Source organism: Rasamsonia byssochlamydoides (genome assembly GCF_041956645.1).
Source record: "Rasamsonia byssochlamydoides strain NRRL 3658 unplaced genomic scaffold VTN77scaffold_39, whole genome shotgun sequence".
In the NCBI taxonomy this organism is placed as follows: Eukaryota; Fungi; Ascomycota; class Eurotiomycetes; order Eurotiales; family Trichocomaceae; genus Rasamsonia; species Rasamsonia byssochlamydoides.
In genome coordinates this window covers 55,103-71,366 of record NW_027192422.1, presented here as the reverse complement: position 1 = coordinate 71,366, position 16,264 = coordinate 55,103, and the positions used below count along the sequence as shown (strand labels likewise).

General features: G+C 52.1%; 6 protein-coding genes across 6 annotated transcripts; 3 read left to right on the top strand and 3 right to left on the bottom strand.

Annotated features, from left to right (window-relative positions):
• Positions 1-933: 933 nt before the first annotated feature.
• Positions 934-4,585, top strand: VTN77DRAFT_5288 (uncharacterized protein; the record flags this gene model as incomplete). The annotated part of the gene is made up of 2 exons (XM_069421440.1): positions 934-3,377; positions 3,433-4,585. The coding sequence occupies 2 exons, from the start codon at positions 934-936 to the stop codon at positions 4,583-4,585; spliced, it is 3,597 nt and encodes a 1,198-aa protein (XP_069276926.1).
• A 397-nt stretch (positions 4,586-4,982) lies between these two features.
• On the bottom strand, positions 4,983-6,263 carry VTN77DRAFT_5287 (uncharacterized protein; the record flags this gene model as incomplete). Its single annotated transcript, XM_069421439.1, has 2 exons — positions 4,983-5,915; positions 6,012-6,263. 2 exons carry the CDS (start codon positions 6,261-6,263, stop codon positions 4,983-4,985), a joined length of 1,185 nt encoding a protein of 394 aa, XP_069276925.1.
• Positions 6,264-6,943: 680 nt separating this feature from the next.
• On the bottom strand, positions 6,944-8,211 carry VTN77DRAFT_5286 (uncharacterized protein; the record flags this gene model as incomplete). Its single annotated transcript, XM_069421438.1, has 4 exons — positions 6,944-6,984; positions 7,039-7,279; positions 7,343-7,929; positions 7,989-8,211. The coding sequence occupies 4 exons, from the start codon at positions 8,209-8,211 to the stop codon at positions 6,944-6,946; spliced, it is 1,092 nt and encodes a 363-aa protein (XP_069276924.1).
• A 361-nt stretch (positions 8,212-8,572) lies between these two features.
• On the top strand, positions 8,573-9,299 carry VTN77DRAFT_5285 (uncharacterized protein; the record flags this gene model as incomplete). Its single annotated transcript, XM_069421437.1, has 3 exons — positions 8,573-8,652; positions 8,715-8,928; positions 8,997-9,299. The coding sequence occupies 3 exons, from the start codon at positions 8,573-8,575 to the stop codon at positions 9,297-9,299; spliced, it is 597 nt and encodes a 198-aa protein (XP_069276923.1).
• Positions 9,300-12,083: 2,784 nt separating this feature from the next.
• Positions 12,084-14,411, top strand: VTN77DRAFT_5284 (uncharacterized protein; the record flags this gene model as incomplete). The annotated part of the gene is made up of 1 exon (XM_069421436.1): positions 12,084-14,411. The coding sequence occupies one exon, from the start codon at positions 12,084-12,086 to the stop codon at positions 14,409-14,411; it is 2,328 nt and encodes a 775-aa protein (XP_069276922.1).
• A 776-nt stretch (positions 14,412-15,187) lies between these two features.
• VTN77DRAFT_5283 (uncharacterized protein) lies at positions 15,188-15,889 on the bottom strand (the record flags this gene model as incomplete). The annotated part of the gene is made up of 1 exon (XM_069421435.1): positions 15,188-15,889. One exon carries the CDS (start codon positions 15,887-15,889, stop codon positions 15,188-15,190), a length of 702 nt encoding a protein of 233 aa, XP_069276921.1.
• Between the last annotated feature and the right edge of the window lie 375 nt (positions 15,890-16,264).

Below are 16,264 nucleotides of genomic sequence, written 5' to 3'. Positions count from 1 at the left end.
GTCTTTTTTTTTTGTCAGGTGGTTGGCTTTCTGATTTGTCTACGTATACGATATACGATATATGGGATATGATATATGATATGAGGGGCATGAGCTGAGCGCAATGGGCCATATGTGTTCTGAATTTCTTTTCTTTTCTTCTCGTGTACATGGATCTCTGTGATGCATTACGATGCATGTCGATATGCAAGTTGATGCCAAGTGCAGTAACTACCCACCCCACCTGCCTATCTAGGAAATGTCTATTAGTGGAACGGAACTCGGGCCGGCGGGTCGCTCCAGCGATCGCTCGCTGTGGCTCCGAGGACCAGGCACGCTGCAATCCATTGCATGATTGTACTAGTCGCCCTGACTGACTGAACGTCTCCTCCAATTACTGGTCTACCCTGATGCAGGACAATATCTTAGTGACCTTGTGATACCCGACCGGCGGCGAATCAGGGCGCCGGGACAGCATCCTCCGAAGCGCCCGCGCAGCAAGAGGCAGGCTGGTTCGTCATGGCTTGGCCAATGGATGCGGGGTATCAATCCTCCCTCCATCGCTCGGCGGCTGCAGCGATGGCCTTCGTCTCTCAAGCACCCTGCCTTTCCATCGTTGCCTGAAGAATCTCAAGCAATTCTCTGCAGGCGCGTCCAGCCCTGTATGAGGTATGTATGTTATGTACCGTCCATGCTTGAACGTCCTCCCAGGTTCTGTCCTGCTTGAGACTACCAACATACTCTGTTTCAGTCAAGCTTGCTCTTTCTTATCTCACTGTTGGCCATTGTGATCTCACGGTTGGTTATTGTGCTGCACCTTTGTTTTATGTCCATTGATTCTGCACCCTCATATCAGCATCACAGATAGAGCTAAAAATAACTCTCCTCAGCAGCGTCAGATTCCTCTCAGCTCTGCCGCGACTGGCGTGACCCTTGTCGTGGGGTGAGCTCGCCATGAGTAGTATCAGCAACAACCGCCATGGCAAACCTGAGGAGGAAATGTTCCTCGAGTCTCCCTCTGCTCAGAGACATGAATCACCCACCGTGGAGCCGCTGAGGGTCAACAAGAGAGAAAGCTCCCCGGTGGCCGCATCAAACCAACAACACTCCTCCGCCTCCTCCGTCCCTTATCCCGACGACCGGCCCCAACTGCAGCAGAGTCGCACCGGAAGTAGCGCGATGAGCCAGCCGCCATATAAAGAGAACGGACGGACCACAAGTCCTGCCCAGGGCAATGTCTCTCCCGCGTCATCCTCCGGCTCTGGAGGCCCGCGATCGCCAGAATACCCCGCCGCTCTGCGGCCCCGCGATGGACGCGAGCCCAAGCCCTCGCTGGCAGAAAGACGGGGAAATGTACCAAAGCCACTGCCCGATTCTCCCGGTCCAGAGACCCCAGATAAGGACGGTCTCTTCCAGAGAATTGCCCCAGGAGCGCCGGCCGCCCTGGGCAACAATTCGGATTACCACCAGCAGTACTTCCCCCCTCCGGGAGGCTCAACCGCCCTGAATTCCTCATCTGTGGCGCAGGCTCATCTCCGAGCGTCGAATCCCACCTCGATCAACCGTGTCAGTTCTACTGCGTCCACGTCGACCACCCGCGCCCAGCGGGGATCTCCTCCGCCGCCAGAGACTCCCATTGTTGGCCCTGGTCAACAACCGGGGTCGGACATCGAGGCTCGATATGCTGCCGCCGGAATCGCGGGCACGTCGACGCTGGCGAGTCTGCAAGCTCAGAACGCCGCCGCCCAGCAGAGAGCGAATCAGTATGCCAATCGACATCCTCGACCGCAGCAGCCTGTGCAGCGGCCCTGGACACCCACCGAACAGCCCGGGACCCAACCTCATGGGCCTCCTACGGTGTACCAAGGTCTCAATGAGATCGGACCGCAGCAACATCCTTCAGCCGCTTCTCCTCCACCACAGAACCGCCAATCGCCCCCGGTTAACCACGGTGCTCCCGCTTCGCGGCCTACGATTCCCCCCAATGCTCTGGAGCAGGACTTCCAGCGCATGCAGATCAACTCCTCTCCTCCTCCCGCGTACTCGAGCATACAGGGGGTTGATACATCACAAGCGTATCCCAATGAGAAACAGCGTCCGGCCGCGGCAGCTGCAGGACCGCAGGGTCATCCTGCTACATTATCGTCAACAACAGCGGCGACGGTAGCAGGAGCTGCGGCGACCGCTGCTGCTGTTACCGCCCCAGTTCCTTCCTCTCAAACTCACCCCGCCTTCGCCAACGATCCCAGACAACAACAACAACCGGGACTGTCGCCGCAGCAGACTTACCAAGCCGGGGTGCCTGTTGACCAACATTCCCAGGTCAATGCGTCTCCCGCGCCGACTGGAGTGCCTCCCGCGTCGCCTCCTCCTTTACCGGAAGGCTGGATCGCTCATTTGGATCCAAACTCCGGCCAATACTACTATATCCATCTGCCCACGCAGTCGACGCAGTGGGAATTTCCCAAGGGGCCTACCCCTCTGAACCTCAACGACGCACCATTGTCGCCGGTGGGAAGTATCTACACTGGTCACCCTCTCGCATCACCGGGTCTGTCCACATTCGGGGGCAAGCCACTCGCGTCTCCGGGGATCCCACTGACCCCGGGTTATGAAGGCAGCGTGATGGGCTTCAGCACAGCAGGAAGCGCTATCACCGGACCTCCTCCGAGCAGCGGGGTGGACTTATACAAAGTGGCGCCCACAAACGGGGTCTACTTTGGACCCTACCTCCGATATACCAATATCGATCTGGAACGAGGCATCTGGCTGGGATCTATCCTCCTCGTGACCGATGCCCCTCATCCACCCACCATCCATATCCATCAGAGCATCGATCTCTCTCCGAATCCCCGGCAGCTGAAAGCGGTCAACATCGCCGTTCATCGGCGGTGGACGTTTTACAAGTACGACATCGACCTGAAGATGGAGGAATCAGGCCCGGCCAAGTGGACTTATGCCATCACGTCCCACCTGGGGTGCACCCGCTACGAGTTCTTGGTCGCTGGACGACATGAAACGAATTGGCGGTTCATCGCAACCTCGGGCAATGACTTCGCCATCAACGTCAACGCCAACGAACGAGCCCGCCTCGGGGGCGTGGGATTCATGTGGAAGGACATCCTGCAGAAGCATGCGGAGATCGGAGGGTTCCATGTGCAATTGGGCTTGGGGGGACAGATCTTTGCCGACCGCATCTGGAAGGAGATCCCCTTACTTAAGCAGTGGCTGGCAACGAGTGGGAAGGAGGTCCGGAAGAACGCTCCATGGACAGCGGCTCATGAGGAGGATGTCACTCATGCGTACTTTCACTACTACACCAGCCACTTTGACCAACCGTACCTCCGGGAGGCGTTTGCTCAAATACCGTATATCCTGACGCTGGACGACCATGATATGTGAGTGCTTTCTCCTGCCAATCCCCCCATCTTCCGAAAGCTGACCGACTGGAAGATTTGACGGGTTCGGGTCATACCCTCCGCACATGCAATTCTCCAACATGTTCAAGAACATTGGACGGATTGGTATCGAGATGTATCTGCTCTTCCAGCACCATACCACCCTCGAACTCCTCCGTAATGTCAGCAATGATATGGATCTGTTCACCATCACCGGAACGGGATGGCATTTTATAAAGTATCTAGGGCCTGCCGTCGTGGTCGTTGGACCAGATTGTCGTTCCGAACGGAACCCCCACCAGGTCATGGCCGGGCCCACGTATCAGGGCTTATTCCCCAAGATTGCCATGCTGCCGTCCAGTGTCCAGCACTGTATCTGGATGATCTCCGTGCCTCTGATCTATCCCCGGCTGGAGTCGACCGAGCAGCTGGCGCAGGCTGTGGCCACGGGAAAGAAAGCCGTCACCGGTGCGTACAACCTGCTCGGGAAAGTAACCAGCTCGGTGGCCGGCGTGGTCGGGGCCAAGGATGCTGTAGGCTCGGGGTTTGACGCCGTGAAGCGAGCGGTCGGGAAGTCAGGTCTCATGGGCGGCGTGTTGAACCCCTTCGGGGATATTGACATTCTCGACGAGCTGAGAGACCAGTGGACACATGAGTCCAAAGACCTCGAGCGAACCTACCTCATCCGAACGCTGCAGGGTATCGCCCGCCAGAAATCGATCCGCATGACTTTTATATCTGGCGCGGTTAACGTGTGTGGTGCCGGTCTGGTTCACGACCCAAGCCATCCCACCGACCACAAGACCATGTACCAGCTCATCTCAGGGCCGGTTGTCAACACGCCGCCTGCATCGTACATTCTGAAATTGCTCCACAACAACAAGCCCCTGTATATCCCCGCTAACGGACAGCGTTCCACCCCGTCCCAGCCAACCGACACCAAGGAGGACATGCTGGAGCTGTTCCAGACCGAGGTGAACGGCCAGGCGCGCGAATTTCGCCGCCTCATGGGCCGTCGCAACTACGTGGCAGTCGTGGCTTTTGATCCGGAAGTGGTGTCGGGCGCGTATGGCCGTACAGATATGGTGGGCCATGGGGCCGGCAAGCTCAGTCTGGCAGCGGATTTCATAGTGCAGGGCGACGGGGCATATGCGAATGTGGTCAAGTATGGGCCCGTCATTATTCCGAGTCTGGAGTTCGGTCGATAGTGGTTTTTTTTCCCCCTCTGTTCGTTTTGTCAGCCATTTAAATATCTTCGGTTGGTTCCTCTCAGCAGTTTGTTCCATATAAGCGATATGATTTGAAGACAATGCTCCTTTTTATTTTTCATTTTTGAGCTTTTGATTTACCACATGGCAGTATATATTATCATTATCATTATTATTATTATTGGAAGTTATTAGCTAGCCGACTTGTGTATGTGTTGCCGGAGGTAAGATGAACGAAGCCATTATCTCAGAAGAATCGAGAGCCTTCTTTTTCTCCTTCGTAATCTGTAAGGTGTGTGCGCACCTGTGTGAGAGGACCCAGCCCAGACCAAAGTAATAGAAGGTAGGTAGAGTAGGATCTCGTGCAAATTAAGCATATTAAAAACCGCTTGCTTGCTCATCTCCACGGTCCCGGATCTCCTCCCGGCACACAAAGACCGAGTCTCCAAAAATAATCACGGTGGGCAAGGAAAAGCTGCCAGAGTCGGTACCTCGATGGAATGAGGGACCACTGTTTCCCAGGTTGCTGCTGCTCCTGGAACGTCAGGAGCTCTGCTGAAGGATCTCGCAGGGGCAAGAGATCTCGGTCCAACAAGGCTAGTGATTCCGACCCGTCTGCTCCCGCGATACATCGCACATCGGCATCACCATCGCAGCGTTCCAGATCGGAGACCGAAGGCGGAAGATCCAACTTGGAGATGTAGATCTCTCCTGCGTGCATTTGATACCCCCATTCTTCCAGAGGGAGCAGCGGGATAGGGTCGTTGATATGCGTCACGCGTCGAAATGCGATGTCGTCATCTCCTTTTTCTTCTTCTGAAACGAGGTCAAAGACCTCGTCGATAAACTGCGCCAGAGCCTGATTGCCCACTCTCGGTTCTCCAAACGTCGTCACGCGGGGACCCCAGCCCCGAAGCTGCATCTCGAGACCTGCGAGAGCCGCTACAGCACCTCCTAAAGAGTGGCCCACGAGCACCACTTCATAGTCCGGATACTTCGCCCGCGCCTCTGCCACGGCGGGGAGCACAACAAGTCGGGCAGTCTTCCAGGAAGTCCAAAACCCGGCGTGGACAGTGCAATTGGTACACCTGTTCTTCTTCGGTGGCTGATTCGATGGGTCACTGTCGTCATCGTCGTCGTCGTTGTCGTCGTCCCCCCCGCCATCGGCAGGATACGGGACATAGGCTTGAGGAATGGCAGACAGGTCGATGATCGTGTTTGTAAGTGAGTACGTGCCCCGGAAGGCGACAATAATACGCTTTGCGAACGGCGGATGTGAGAGCGCAATATATCCACAGGAGTCGGAAAGTAGGGGGCCTGTGTCCCAGGACTAGTACCAGGCCGATTAAAATGATTAGCTTATCTGAAAAAAAAATAAATAAAAACGCATATATATTCTGAAAGGGAATGTATATGTATCACTTACTGTAATCAATTCAAACCCGTCAAACTCACTACAATGACTCAGGCATTGGAACGGTCGATAGACCCCCGTAGTTCCAACACAGTACGAGATGTCGACCAGCCTGGCGAGCTCTTCAAGGTCTTTGAACAACTCCGAAGAGACATTCCGATGGTTCTCTGTTCGTCCATCTGCTGTCGAAAGGACAAGGCTTGCTGCTGCGAGATGTGCCACAGCAAAGGCAAAGATGACAGCTGTAACGAGATAATGCTTCATTGCCGTGGACTCTGCACGAGAAGCTTCAGGTCTGTTCGGTTCATGCTATACTTATACTTGACATACGTCGTCGGGACGGGTTATGCCAAAAAGTAAAGAGGAGAAAGGGACCTTAGGGATACGCCGACTTTTTCAAGCCCGTCCCCTCTCTCTGTTCTCGGTCTGCTGTTACACGGGGAAACTGAAATGATCAGCTGCTGCGGTTGTTAAAAGGGGATAATGTCACGCGAGGAGTCCATGACCATGTATGATTTGTATTGAACGGAGTACTCCGTACAAGCACGAGTCACGAGCCACTTCAAATCTGGGGTAATAGTAGTAAAGTTCAACCAATAACCAGTCACCCTTCCGAGGGAGCGGAAGACGGCTAAACCGGTCTGGGGTTCCTGTCCCCAACCTTTATTATTGTTGCATCTCTGCAAGACATCTCCCTTGAAAGATGATGGGCAGAAACAATTTACAAATAGCATAACAGTTGATAATGATATGCCTATCTCGTCCCAATTGGCTACGGTATGATATATACGACCCGAGAGTGATATGGAAAGATCTGACGATTGGGCGAGAAGCTCAATGCACTGTGATAACATTCGAAGAATGGAGTACAGCAAGACACCAACTTGGCACAAAACTATCTATCTGTGCGCACAAGATGGTTGCTGATGCATGGTGGATACATCTTAGATAGACCAGATGACCACTCTTCCGTCGACACCGCTCGCTATAAGAATTCATGTTAGTTCTCTGAATTCCAAATCATCAGAGGGATCCTTACTGGAGTATTTTCTGACCACTCCACCGCTCTCCTCATATACTCTGATCGTACTGATAGTGTTTTGATGGACGGTTTCCAGCTGAGTATCATCGTGAGTCTGTCCCCTCAGATCCATCTGGCGGAACATGTGCAGGGCAGATTCTTCGCGGCCGCTAGCAGCTCCAGGTCCCTTCTTACTTTCCATGGAGCCTACAAGCTGCCATCCGTTCTCGTCTCCGCGCAGCCGATAAGCTTCACAGTCCTACAAGAAGAGCGGTCAGATTGTGTTCTGTACTTCTTGAACGCTAGAAAGCAAATTGCTTACATGTCCAGCGGCAATAATCTCATTCTCTCCGTTCCAGATCAGGCTGGTGAAAGGCAAGAGGCGGGTGCTGATATTCAACATAGCCCGGGGCGGCTGTTCCGGTGCGCTCGGATAAACAACAGTGACACTGCTGTCGTGGGAGACAAACGCAAGGGCATTTCCACTCGGAGAGAAACAAACTCCATGCACCCACCCGGCAGAATCGTTTAGAAACTCGCCACAGACGGTGTTGAATGGAAGGCGTTCACCCCAAGCGGTTGGCTCAGGACGCTCATCCACACCTTTGATGTAGCTGGAGAACACTCTGGCGTGTGAGTCCGTGGAGCCTGCCGCGAGTAAGACCGAGTTTGGATGCCATGCAAGGCTCGTGATGGTGCTGCGAATGGGCTTCTTCAAATGCTTCGAAATCCACCAGTCGTTCTCTTCCTCGAAGTAACAGACGGCAATCACGCGGGCTCCTGAGCCCACGGCAAATTTCTGCTCCGACGGAGACCAGCGGACGAAGGTAGCCGCACGATTGATTCGAAGAAGGACCAGAGTAGGCTTCCATCCAGTCGGGGTTCGTTCCCAGACATAAGCATTGCGATCTATAGGAAATCCGAGTGAGTTGCTGTCCGTACGAAATCGAACTTCGAGATGAGCGCACCTTGAGAACAGGTCACAATGCGCCCACTATTGGGGGCAATATCGACACCAGTGACAGTCTTGTCATGGCCTTTCAATTCATCTTTCAGGGTAAACTTGGTGCCTGACCGCTGGTAGAGCTCGACGGTATTCTCCCGCGCGACAGCGAGCGTGTTCCTGTCACTGGAGAATGAATGATCCGCAATGGGATTATGGAAAAGGTGGTGGACCTCCGGGGCAGCCATTTTGGTCAAATCTTTCCGACGACAGGAGTAGCTCTCTACTGTCGCCGCCTCAAGTTGATGCGTATACAATAGTAGTCGACGTGGGGTTGTCTGGTTGCCTGTGTTGGGAACACGGAGGCATGATTATGTAACAGATCACGTGTTCATCTCCATTGCGGATAGTCAATGCAGCACCAAGTACTCGCTGGTGAACTCAAAAGTGTGCTCTCCACGAATTCAAACCCCAACTCACGGCAGCATATCGCGATTCGCAATATTTACCCGCCAGCGCCGAGAATTTTCTGCGTGTTCCCTTTATTCCCCCTATATTCAATAGAAATTCCTCAATCGACTGTGTCAGAACTGGGCAAGGAACTTCGTCATGGCTACGAAAACAACCACGACGCGCAATGGTCCTCCAGGGGGGAAGGGTGCCCAGTCGGTGGGAGCTCCAAATCAAACGTAAATTATTTCTACTTCCCGATCGCATGTTGTCAAACTGAACGCACTAACTTTGAAAATAGCCTTTATATCAAGAACCTGCCCGACAAGATCAAGAAGCCGGACCTCAGAATGGCCTTGTACACACTTTTCTCGACTTACGGCACCGTTCTTGATGTCGTTGCCATGAGAACAGAGAAAATGCGAGGACAGGCCCATGTCGTGTTCCGAGACATCCAGGCGAGTACGCAGGCCATGCGCGCGCTCCAAGGCTTTGATTTCTTCGGGAAGGAGATGGTGAGCTCTATCATCCATGCATAACATTTTTTCAGACAATGTGCCGGTGCTTACACTATGAGATTCAGAAAATCGCCTATGCTAAAGGTAGCTCCGACATCATTGCCAAACTGCGTGGCACTTACAATGTGCCGACCACGGCCCCTACTGCAGGCGCTGGTCTGTCGACGGATCTGCAAAAATCCATTTTTGGTGCACCACCCTCAGCCGCCGCGACTACGGGAAAGCCTTCTGAAGGTGCGGAGGCCGGGAAAGAGGGAGAACCGAAAGGTGTCAAACGTCCGCGTGAGGAGGAGAGCGACGAAGAAGAGGCACCAATGGATGAAGAAGAGAGCGATGTGCCAATGGAGGCGTCATCAGATGAAGATTAAATCGGTCAATTCTCGTCTCAAGTCCTCCTTCTGCACGCAACAGAGTCATGGTCATTTCTCTTTGCATGGACTGGATCGACGCCGATCACTCCTTGCGGAGAAATGACATGTCACTCTCTGTGAGAAGACGGCTTGGGACGGACAAGTTGACGCAGTTACCTACTAATCCGAGCCAGATGAGCAAATAGGCCTCGGGATCGATGTCTCTGTCGCCCACGATGTCTCTCATGGCGCTCGCAGTGTTACAGGGGTGGACGAAGTAGGCGGGGACGCCAGACTCTGGATGGTACTGCCCATAGTGAGTTCAGAGATAGCTGCTGGCGTTGATTTTACTCGAGGGAGCTCACATACTCCGAAGCTGATGCCTCCCATGACACCAACATTTTTCAATGGCGACCCGTATTCATGTGGAACAAGGTATCGATATACTGCGTCGATTCCGGTCGGTCCTACTTGAGGGACGGCCGGGAAAGCGAAGTACAGGACGGGCACCTGATATGTTTGTGAGAGAACAATATCGTAATCAACTTCCAGGCGAAAACTCGGGTCAGAGTTGGGTTTGCGGATGAGGGCCTCCTGTCGGGATAATATCAGGAATACTTGTCACCTTACAGCAGAGGAAAATTTGAAAAAGGATGGATCTCACGGACATGATCATCGTCTTCAAGCAGATCTTCCTGTGATTCGTCAATTTCGGTGGCGTCTGGCGTGTTTCCCGTAGGGTTGCCAGTAGTTGTGTGCATAGTGCGTTTTGATATTCTCAGAATCGATTGATTTGACTAGAAGAGAGACACTCCCAATCCGGCTGCATCAGCATGTCTTATTTCTTGTATTTTCTTCCATATCGTCTTGGACGGCAGCAGTGTCTAGTAGATAGGTGACTCGCTTAACGACACCCGAGAGGGAGGAAAAGGCTACGCAGAACTGCTTTGTTCTCCCCTCTCTTCTCTCACTCACCTCTTGTAACCATCTTACCGACAACCAACCCAGCTCTTCGGGGCCTCCCACGGTATGGACTCGGGAAGTGAAAGCTGCGCAAGCGGCGCGGAACTCGGTGGGCGTCAGGAATGGGAAAGCCGACAATCCCGTCCGCGCCGTGTCCATCGCGAGGGAGTCGGAGAGCTTCGTGGCAGCTGCGACGAGCACGTCACAGTCGCGGGCGATTTGGTTTGTTTCCAAGGGCTTCTTTCCAGGTGGGAAGGCAGGAACTCTTTCTTTCCAGAATCGGTGACGAACGATAGTTTTAATGTACGTAGCAATGAGCGAAATTACCTACATAGGTAGCTGATCTCGCGACCGGCAGTTCTGTCTGTGGAATTTTCTGATTCCATTGATACAGAGTACGCCGTACGTGCGTTGATGTAATAAGACTCCGTATTTTGGAATGGTGTGGTGGGCCGCAAGCGGCAAGTGCTCCGGCGTGGCTGGAGCATCCCAAACTCCCCAGGTGCAATCAGCGTTCCAAGATGGACTGACGCAATTCAGTGAGGGAACAATTCCTTTGTTGTAGACCGAATAACCGGAATCGTCTGTGGTTCCCTGGGACCATCCACGGATATCCCCCAGATTTCCGAGAGGAGTAAAAGTCGGATTGTGTTCCAACTACGACGACGCAGCGAGAAGTCAATCGTCAATTCTCCGAGGCCGTCTTAAAAGTTCTGAAGGTCTTGGGCAAGTTCACGTCAGTTCCATATATTATGATGCATAATAATGATAATCCTGCAAGCAAGTTTGGGCTTAGCCAGGTTGTTTTCGGGCCATCATTGGCTGCGGGGTTGATGCCCCCCAGATAAGCTGCGGCAGCTTTCTCCTAGGGCTTGCTTGGCCGGGTGCGTGAACAGTCGATGGATGAATGGACAGCATCATCCGCTTTCGATACACACCGTTGCCTCCATCTTCGCCACGGAGGATTAACGAGTGGCCAGTTTGGAATCTTGGCCTGGCAAGTTGATGGACGCTCGCAACCATCAACGTCATGTCTTCAGCACTGTTATTGGCTACCAAGCTGCAGTGCCTAAACCTGTTGGCTGAATTACTACTGAATAACAATGACAAAAACAATAACAATAACAATCATCACTTTGACGCGTTCGTCCCTGTTGTTTCAGACCCCTCCAATAGTCCTACTGATAATTATAGTTAATAGCTGGCTTCCTGATCTCATCATGGAGTCAACCCCGCTTTCCAACATCCTGCAGGACATGCCCCCCTTCATGGAACTATTTCTTGTTGACCCTGGCCATTTGATTCCAGCTTTCTCCAGGGTTTATATTCACGGCGGTTGAATTCTTGAGGGAAGAAGTCAGAAGCCAATCACTGACTGTCTGGTCTATGGGCGTCGATTTCAACACTTGCCCAGCGTTTCAGTCGTCTCCTGAAACGTTAGTCTGATCTGTCATTTGAACAATCAATGCATCAGGATTGTCAATCGCCGAATCTCGAATCTGTCTTTGTGGGACCTCGGACCTGGCGACTCTAGCCATTGTTGCTATCTGATATCGCGCAAAGGCAAAAGCCATTGCAAAACAGCCTAACAACATCGGTATTCCCGTAGACACCTAGACGTGGCGCAGTCTGGGACCCCAGACGGGAGTACATTGCGTTATTATTGAGAATCGTTCTCGATTCGATTACGGCTGTTTTTTAGGGAAAGCTCGAATGGGTGTTGGTGACAGCAGGTCATAGGGCCCTGGCCGGGATCTGTGTTACCCTGAGCAATATTGACAATTGGCAATTGGATCTTGAGGGTGGTCGACCTCTTGCTTTTACTCGCTGCCTGGCATCATGGGGAATCTACAGTCCAGGGAAATACGACACGAGCGACGGAGCTCGAGGCGTCTATCGAAACCACAAACAAATACGTCATCACACAGTCTTCTGAAATCGGGTTCCACCAAGCGAAAGACCGAGGCAAACGATGGTCCTGTGCTGTCCGACAATTCGATGATGTGGAAAAGTCCGTGGACTGGGGATTTACTACCCAAAGCTTCCCCAGACATTGACGAAGGTGACAGGCGGCGGACACGGTCACTTCCATCCTTTCCAGCTTCTCATTCAGGGCCTTCTCGGCTCTCAATCAGCGGCAACAGGCGTTGGTCAAACCTCGAAGAGGTCAGGGGGAGAAAGCATGAACGCTCCTTGTCACATTCGAGCTTGTTCGTTTCAAGCCGGCTCACAAGACGGCCATCCGGTGTCCAGCTCGCAGATGCCAAATCACGATCTCGACAACTTCTGCGTCGGGAAACTCAAAGATCGCCTATCTTTTATTTAGGTCCGTCGGAAATCGTGGACGACGTACAAGAGGCCCCAATAGAGGAAACAATGGCAGAAAATGTCGCGACGATAGAGGACCGCCGCTTTTCTTTTATCCGCCGGAAATCTTTTCTCAAACCCGGTGTTGCAAGAAGAAACTCCCAAGACTTCTATCGGAGGCCACTCTCCCTAATTGAACAGGAAGATGAAAGCGTCCATGGCTACCCAACGCCGGCCTCGGGATCTCCTCGATGGCCTCTGTGCGAACCCGACCCACTGAGTCTGGAGTCTCCAGCTCCACCTGTCACATACGAGCGAGCGTTATCTCCAATTTCCTTGGACTACTCTCACTTGGGTGGGCTGAAACGGGGATCTCTGCGGATTGTGAACGGGTCTGCATCTCCAGCCCCCAGTGATAGAACCCGCCGTGGTATGCACACTCATTCTATCGCAGAGTCCCGAGGAGATGACCACTCCTTCGAGGACTCGAAACGCAGCGTGAGCACTTCCCCGGGTGATATCGATGGTATCATGCCCTTTGAACAGTCCTCCGCTCAGCCAACACCAGCGCAACATGCAGCAGACTCCGAAGAAGGATTGAAACGAACAGGGAAAAAGCGCTCCGCCTCTCTGTTTGAGATACCGCTACACAGGCAGACCTCCAATATTGAGGACGAAAATGACATTCCAGGAAGCCCATTCTCTTTTGAGAAATCCCCGACAACGGCCATGGCTCCCAGACAGATTCCCTTCTCCGAGCAAGGGATGGAAGATGAGGCTATCAATCTGGCGTTTGGTGAGAGGGTCTCCAACAACGGCACCGTCCGGAATGCTCCCACGCGGGACGGCAGCATCAGCAGGCTTGGAAGACAGGAATCTCGGTCGCTGACCAATACGGACAGTGGGTACAGTTCAGTCAGTTCAGTTCATTCTGAGCAAACCGACCGAACTAGCAGGTCGCCAGATCTTTCAGAGTCACCGCCACAGCACACTCCTCTCGAAGTCTCTACAGAGCTCACGAGCGATTTTGTTCAAGAGGATGTCGAGAACCCCCGCAGAAAGTCATGGCGTCGTCCGTTGCGCCAAAAGTCTAAGGAAGCGGACCTTCAATCGGCAGAGCAGCCGCAATACCAGTCGTCTCCTCCACTTCTCCCCATCTCGACCAGGAAAGCCAGGAATCGCAGAACTTCAGACAAACCCCATCATTGTTGCCATTCTCCTCCTCGTTTCCACGCTCAACTTGGTCTAAGCAGTGTTCCGTCGGTACCAACGTCAACGACCACCCAAAACACTGATAGTGATACTGGAGACGGTAGTGATGCAATTGAGTTCCCAGAGAGACGCCGTCGTTTCTCAACCAGTCAATTGAAACTTGGGTTCCGGCGCAGTGGGTTCATCGAATCCGGTACAATTTGCAGGTCCGACGGCGAAGATTTTATTATAGAAAATCCACGCAGAAACCCTGAGACTGAAAACAACAATGATCGGCATGTTAACAGAAGCGTCGATACCAGGGAGCGCCTTGAGATATCCAGGTCCACCCCCTCCCGGGGTTCGAGGGTTCGGTCCTTGTCCGAGCCTAGCATTAAGGCGCAGCCCTTCTTGAGGAAAGACGAACAGGTCAATAATCGCAATCGATCTCCCTTCCAAAGAAGACAACTGCTGCAGCATCACCACGATATCCCTCCAGTTCCTTCCCTCCCGAGTTTGTTCGACGTATACCGGAAGGCACGAATGCGACAACAAGAGCGCACCGAAGTGGATGTAGAACTTCCACGAGGCCGAGCTCGGACACGCAGCATTGACCAGTCCCGGAAGAAGCTGGTGAAAGTCCAGAGGGGATCTTTTCAGCATCAATAAGCTAACTAACCGAGTGGTTGTCAAGTCGAGGCATTTTGGCTATCAAAGTAAAATCTGATGCTGGAATTTATGTGCTATATTTTCATGTTTATTATTTATTCATTTACAATTTTTTTATTTAAAAGTAATATCTGTTCTGACTATTACGATGATGATATTGATCGATTGTCTCTATTCCGAGGCGCCATTTTTCTCCATAGCTTTTCCTGGTTCGTTTGATTTTTTTTTCAGGAAAAAAAGAAGCCAGCGCTCATCCTGTTTGGTTTTATATTAGGGTTAGTATGCTGGCGTTATCCAACTTTCTTCCGCTTGGGCAATTAAGTGAATTGTCGTGCCTACATACTTGCCTGGCTGTTTTAACAGCTGGTTTTTTAAAATTTTCCCCTTTCCCTCGTCTGCAAAGTCCTAGCTCATTGCTAATGCTGCCAGGACAATATACTGTACATACATACTACGAGATCCTAGGAGCATGCACTAACTACATACATCAAGGCTTAACTTATGAGGCGATTTTATCAGTCAAGGCTGATAAAATTCTTTCAAGTCCTTGATTATTAAAAATCCATTATACTAGCTGGTATAGTATACAGGTGAAGAAAGTTCCCAGTCCTGCTGAAAAGCCTGGTCCCATCCCATGCCATGCAATAACAGAAACATCAAATGCAGAACAAACAAACAACCAAAGATTCCATCCCATATCAACAACATAAAATCCATCCCATGAACGCCCAGTGGAAACCCAGAGTTCATAAAAATCGCATGCTGATTGATTGAATTTACTCAATCCTGATCTTCTTCACGACATGGGCCGGCTCCTTAGGAACGACAATCGAGAGGATGCCATTCCTCAAACTGGCCTTGACGGCATCCTGATTGACCCGGGTCGGGAAGCTGAATGTGCGGCGGAACTCGCCCACGCGGCGCTCGGAAATCCAGTACTTGACGGATTGTTTGGATGATTTCTGGACGGCTTTGCCCTTCGTCGTGCTCTTCGTGAGCTTGTTGTTGTTGTTGTTGTTGTTGTTGTTGTCAGACGATGTCGATAGGACTTTGGTAATGGTAGTAGACTCGTTGCCAGTGGCGTCCTCGTCATCGGCATCTTCGACGGTGGGTTGGAGAGATTTGGATCTCGAAGACGATGAGTCGTCTTGAGAGTCATCCGTCATGTCCTCATCTTGCTCATCGTCGTTGTTGTATTCGTACTCGGAGCGGCCCTTGATTACGAGCGTGTACGGGTCCGTGAATTCAATCTCCACATCTTTCTGCTGAACACCCGGAAGCTCTCCGTCCAGGAGGTAGCTGTCGTTCGCCTCCCTCACGTCGAACTTGGGTGCGAAGGATCGGGGTGTCAGCCGGTGCTTGTTATTATTGTGGTGGTGGGAGGCACTTGGCCGAGTTGAGCGATGGACGTCATAGTCGTCCAGAAGACGGAAGAGAGAAGAGAAGTCGCCAGGTGAGAATCGCGGGTAGAAAGCCATTGTGCCGATTTTTTGTCGAGGAGTTGTAATAATGATCTTGTTGATTTATGCAGCAAGCTTAGATAAGGAAGTTGATTTCACGAGAACAACTCTGAATGATCTGATTGATATCTGATTCTGATTCTGATTCTTTGCTACTGCCAGAGCATCAACGGTCAACTACTGAGGCCCTTTTTATATTTGATTCCAAGATTGTAGAAGCTGCCAGCATAGTCCGGAAATCTATCCTTACAAACATTGGATGCCTACTACCAGCAGCATCGAGCTGGTTCCAGTAGGTTGGAGATTCGTCTAGATCGATAAAGAGCAGTCCAGGACCCACCAGAACCTTCGATAAGGTTCAGTCGACGGTCAGCCCCGTGATTGGTCAGTGCG